The sequence below is a fragment of the Lepidothrix coronata genome, unplaced genomic scaffold (genome assembly GCF_001604755.1).
Source record: "Lepidothrix coronata isolate B3197 unplaced genomic scaffold, Lepidothrix_coronata-1.0 Scaffold30, whole genome shotgun sequence".
In the NCBI taxonomy this organism is placed as follows: domain Eukaryota; kingdom Metazoa; phylum Chordata; class Aves; order Passeriformes; family Pipridae; genus Lepidothrix; species Lepidothrix coronata.
Genome location: NW_016690210.1, coordinates 1,915,993 through 1,921,298, shown reverse-complemented (window position 1 = coordinate 1,921,298; position 5,306 = coordinate 1,915,993). Strand labels below are relative to the sequence as shown.

At 44.0% G+C, this 5,306-nt stretch overlaps 1 protein-coding gene across 1 annotated transcript in view; it reads right to left on the bottom strand.

The window, feature by feature from the left end:
• Positions 1-4,381, bottom strand: part of LOC108495304 (mucin-12-like) — a 15,280-nt gene extending 10,899 nt beyond the window's left edge. The window contains exons 1-5 of the mRNA XM_017810872.1: positions 3,970-4,381; positions 2,952-3,095; positions 1,877-2,131; positions 1,415-1,527; positions 868-1,087 (exon numbers count right to left, since the gene is read on the bottom strand). Coding sequence (XP_017666361.1) covers positions 868-1,087; positions 1,415-1,527; positions 1,877-2,131; positions 2,952-3,095; positions 3,970-4,381 — 1,144 coding nt within the window. The remainder of the gene's footprint in view (positions 1-867; positions 1,088-1,414; positions 1,528-1,876; positions 2,132-2,951; positions 3,096-3,969) is intronic.
• Positions 4,382-5,306: the final 925 nt, after the last annotated feature.

The window sequence follows — 5,306 nt, the reverse complement described above, 5'->3', positions numbered from 1 at the left end:
TCCAGTTGTTTCATTTTCTGGAGGGACTGGAGTTGTGAGTTCTGTTAATCCAGTTGTATCATTTGCTGGAGGGATTGTAGTTGTGAGTTCTGTTAATCCAGTTGTATCATTTTGTGGAAGGATTGTAGTTGTCAGTGCTGTAACTCCAGTTGTTTCATTTTGTGAAGGGACTAGAGTTGTCTCTTCTGTCAATCCAGCTGTTACATTTTGTGGAGGGACTGGAGTTGTCTGTTCTGTAAAACAGAAATTTGGAGGCAGTGAGTAGAACTTTATTTTAAATTTTACCATGCTTATGCTATTTTAATTACATAAGCAACTTTCAAAAAACAGGCCCAGAAAATTTGCTTCCGTTTTTGCCTAAATAGTCAACTGGGGTACCCATTCTCACATAAAATCCAATCCACCAAAGGCCATTGTGAGTAAATATAATGAACTATTACCTAAAAGGTCAGGGGAGGGAAAAGACTTTATATGCAAATTTTTTAAGTTTTGGGTTTGGTTTTGGGTTGGAGTTTTTTTAATTTATATAAAGTGCTTACGTGAAGGCAGATCCTGCTGACAAACTCTGCCTGGAACTTGGGAACTCTTATCTGTGAATCCTTCCTTGCAATGACAGGAATAAGTGGCTCCTTCAGCAATGCAGGTGGCATTTTGGGAACAGTCATTTAAATCTGGTTGACAACTATTCCTTGCTACAGTGAAGTTGAACAAAACAGAAAAAGAAGAATGTTTTAATTAGCACTGGAAACAGAGATAGATAAACTAAATCCTATTTAATTTTCTGCACCCAAATCCCATTTCACTGGATGTTACCAGCAGTGAAATGTACACTGCTGATTGAATTCACAGTGATGAACAAATTCATACCTTCTATGACAGTCATTTGAGGGTCGACTTCAAATTCTGTACTCTTGTTAAGGGCCTCTGTAAAAGCATCTGAAATCTCTGGTTCTGTTATATTTTGTCCTTCATCCAACACAATGTCATAGAGCACAATCACACTGCCATTCTCGATGCTATTAATTACAATGCACATTTTTGTTCCGTTTTTTAATTCTTGTATCTTCTGCGGCAGATGTTTTGTTATCTGCAAGGTAAAAGGTTTAACTTATTAACTCTTTTTCTCGTACAGCAAAAGAGTTCTCAGAGCAATCTGCTGGCCATGGTTAGTTTAGAAGCACCTCTCACAGTAGGGGAATATGTATAAACCCCAGACAGAATTTCAGTTAGATCAGGGCCTCAGAGGACAACACTATAAAGTAAGGCCTTAGTAAGTACTGCTTCATTTCTAACCATCACACAATCTTCCCTTTCCCACATTTAAAATTATTCATGCCCAGATCCTCCTGATTATTTACATTAGGAAGAGCTCAGCAGAAAATAAATCTTAGTTTAGAATTCCTAAGCAAAATACCTCTGTAATGAACTTAGTTTCAAACTCCTGAAATTCTCTACTTGATTTGTTCTGATATTCAGGCTTGAACTCTTCATTGATAATCCTAGTGGTTCCACTGTAGACTTCAGCAGCTGTGGGGATATGCAAGACAGAATAACCAGACAAAATTTAGTTATTATTTAAAAATTGTTCCTCAGTTAAGTAAGGCTTTGGAATTAAAGTGTATGGAGCTGGGAGAGACTAGAACATCAAACCACTGTTGTTCTAGTTCAGTAAAGCTTTTAATTTGGCAGGAGGGCAGGTGAAGCTCTAGATCTTAGCCCAGTGAAAAATTTGCAGGCTGACTTTAAGTGTCTGAAAGTTTGGCCTGCTTTTGCCTATTGATGTCCAGGTAGGTGCTCAGTGAAAAAGGGCTTCATTTTAAGGCCAATGAATGTGTTAGTTTGCCAACAGAAAAGGAAAAGATTCCTGAGGAAATACCTGTCTGAACAGTCAAGGAGGCGCTGACATTCTCAGAGCAAGTTGAAACATCCACGGATATTTGGTATTGCTGACCAGAAAGCAAATTTTCAAATGCAGTACTTGTTTCATTTAGGATTCTCCTCTCCATCTCTCCTGATTTTCCCCGTAGAAGCACTGTGTAAGGACTGTCTCCTCTGCCACCTTGAGGTTTCCAGCTGAACTGTATCACTGTGCTGGTCACGTTCTCCAGCTGGATGGACAGAGTGATAGGAGCTAAAAAGCAAAAAGGAAATCTCTGTGAAACATGTAGTTACAGTCTGTGTGTCTTTAAGGAATAAACTATTAATGCGAAAGTGATTGCCTAAGAAAAAATTTAAGTTTCTGTAAGGTTTTTATAAAGATATGAAACACAGAATCATATCACAGAATCACAGAATGGGTTGGAAGGGACCTTAAAAATCACCTAGTTCCAACCCCCTTGCCACAGGCAGGGACAGCTTCCACTAGTCCAGGTTGCTCAGGGTCCCATCCAGGCTGGCCTTGAACACTTCCAGGGATGGGGCAGCCACAACTTCTCTGGGCAACCTGTGCCAGGGCCTCCCCACCCTCACAGGGAAGAATTTCTTCCCATTATTTACTCTAACCCTACCTTCTTTAATTTTAAAGCCTTTCTCCTTTGTCCTGTCACTACACGCCCTTGTACAAAGTCCCTCTTGTAGGTGCCCTTTAGATACTGGAAGGGGCTTTGAGGTCTCCCCAGAGCCTTCTGCAGACTGAACAACCTCAACTCTCTCAGCCTGTCTCCATAACAGAGGTCTTCCAGCCCACTGATCATCTTCATGGCCTCCTCTGGACCAGCTCCTACAGCTCCATGTTCTTCCTGTGCTGGGGACCCCAGAGCTGGAGGCAGCACTGCAGGTGGGGTCTCACCAGAGCAGGGGGGCAGAATCCCCTCCCTTGCCTTGATGCCCACACTGGTTTTGATGCAGCCCAGGACACATTTGGCTGCCAGTGCGCGTGGCTGGGTCATGTTGAGCTTCAACAACATGTTAATCAACACCCCCAAGCAGGGCTGCTCTCAATGCATTCATACCCAGCCTGTAGTGCTTAGGATTGCTCCAAGCCATACGCAGGATCGTGCACTTGGCCTTGCTGGACTTCATGAGGTTCACACAGGCCGAGCTCTGAAGCCTGTCCAGGTCCCTCTGGATGCCATCCCTTCCCTCCAGCATGTTGACTGCACCACACAAGTTTAGTGTCATCAGCAAATTTGCTGATGGTGCCCTTGATCCCACTGTCCTTGTCACCCACAAACATGTTAAACCCAAAACAGACCCCTGATGACACCACTCATCACTGGTCTGCCCTGCCATTGAGCCTTTGTGAAAAAACAAGTTATACCTCCTCACGTGCAAGTGTGTATCTCCTGTTGAATTCCATGAAAGCACTAAGACTCCAAATCCAGGAAGGATTAACCCATTAGATTTGTAGAACTAGAATATTATTATGCACTAAAAATGAAGATCATACCATCAGTTTTTTTTTTCTTTTTTTTGGTGCAGAATATAAAAAGACTGCATTCTCCTCTTTTCTATCTTTGTTTTTTTATCCATTAAAAATGATGAAAGATTCATTACTGCATATTCTTTGAAGTCAGCAGATAGCCCTTTGGCAAAAAACTAAAGATACACCAGAAAAGAATTACTATTGAAACAAACAGGAACTGAGTTAGCACAAATAAATTCAGTAGAATTCTCTCAGTGAAGGAACTGCCTCTAGTATTTCAAAAAAGAGAATTTCGAAACTCAAACAAAAACCAATAAAACTTCCCACTAGAATAACTTGACCTATGCAGCATAACTACATAGCATTTTACATCAGTGGCACACCACACAAAGGTGTGCCATTTCAAAAACAACTGCAGACAGCAGCTGCAGTCTCTGAGAAAAGCATGTAGAGGCAGGGATTCATACTCCTGGCTTAAATTCCCAACTTAAAAAAGACATTGTGGAAAGCTCAAATTCCAACCAAAAATAGCAAAAATGAAATTACACTCAACTCTTCCAAAAATAGAGAAAATTACATTTAGTATCATGTGTTAAAATACTCACAGCAAGTTCCAGTAACAGAAGGATTGACAGACGTCGACATTTTAAGGTTCGGCGTGGATGGGGTCGCCAAGGATGTACCAGGGAGGGAATGGGAGGTCTCAGCACTGGGATCATTTGTCATTCCACTCCCCTGGTTGATGGTGGGACTTTCCCCTTCTCCAGGAGGAGTCGTGGCACTGTTGCCTATGGAGGCCGTGGGTGTGGGAGACAAGGGACTCCCCATGGAAGATGGAGTGGTCCCTGCCTCCAGCATGGCCTGTCCCTGTGTGAGGGGTGTGGAGGTGTGCTGAGCTGCCGATGTCTCCGTGTTGCCGCCCAGGGTGGATGAAAGGCTGGCCTCGGTGGTATCTGAGGCAGGAGGGGTGCCAGAGGTGGAAGCCACTGTCCTGGGGGTAGCTGGGCTGTGTGTCATGTGCCCTGCTGTCACAGCAGCCGACTGAACACTCGTAATGCCAGAAGTGGAGGACAGAGTGGAGACCACGAGTGTCGTGGACGGGAGGGCTGTGGTGGCCAAGTGCTCCTCAGTGGTGCTGCTGGTGCTGCTTCGCTGTGGACTGGGAGTTGCAGCTGTGGAGCCACCAGGAGAGGACAAGGAGTGGCTGGTCCCTGCCGAGCTGGGCAGGGAGGAAGCAGTGACACTCCCTGTGCCCATGGAAGTGGCAGTGGTGGCAGGCCCTGCTGTAGGGGTGGCTGGGCTCACCACATCACTCCTGGCAGATGTCCCCAGTGAGCTGCCTTCCCTGTTTGGCCCTGTGGGCTCAGTCTCTGTCCTCCCTTCTCCACCCACCATCCTCATTGTGGAGGGGGACAGAAAGGATGTGTCCAGGAGGGAAGGGGCTGTCGTGGCATTGGGCTCAGCCGTGGTGGCACTGGAGTTGTGTGCAGCCGGGCCAGATGTCCCACCTGGTTCTGTGCTCACAGAGCCATTTATGTGGATCTGAGCGGTGGCAGTCGTTACATTTCTTCCCTCTGTCATTCCAGTCTTGGTACCTGTCACATTTTAAAAATGTGGATTATGGATATTTACCCTCTATTCCTGTGAAGCACTTCAATAGTCTACCAAGTGTAATTTCATTCCTGCGTGACAAGTTCACTTATCTTTCTCATCTTCATTGTTATTCCTTTCCCTCTTCATTTCTAGTTTCATGTTTTCTTTGCTATTTCTTAACTACTATGAAATTTCTACGTTATTTCCTTTTCCATTTGCATACATTTAAGGAGCTTTTTACCTTACTGATTTCCTGGTAATAAATTTAGAGGTTTATATTACCTTTATATATGCTTTGCTGTTTCTAGTCTACATATTTTTTCAATTTTTTTAGTGTTCTTCTCTTCCT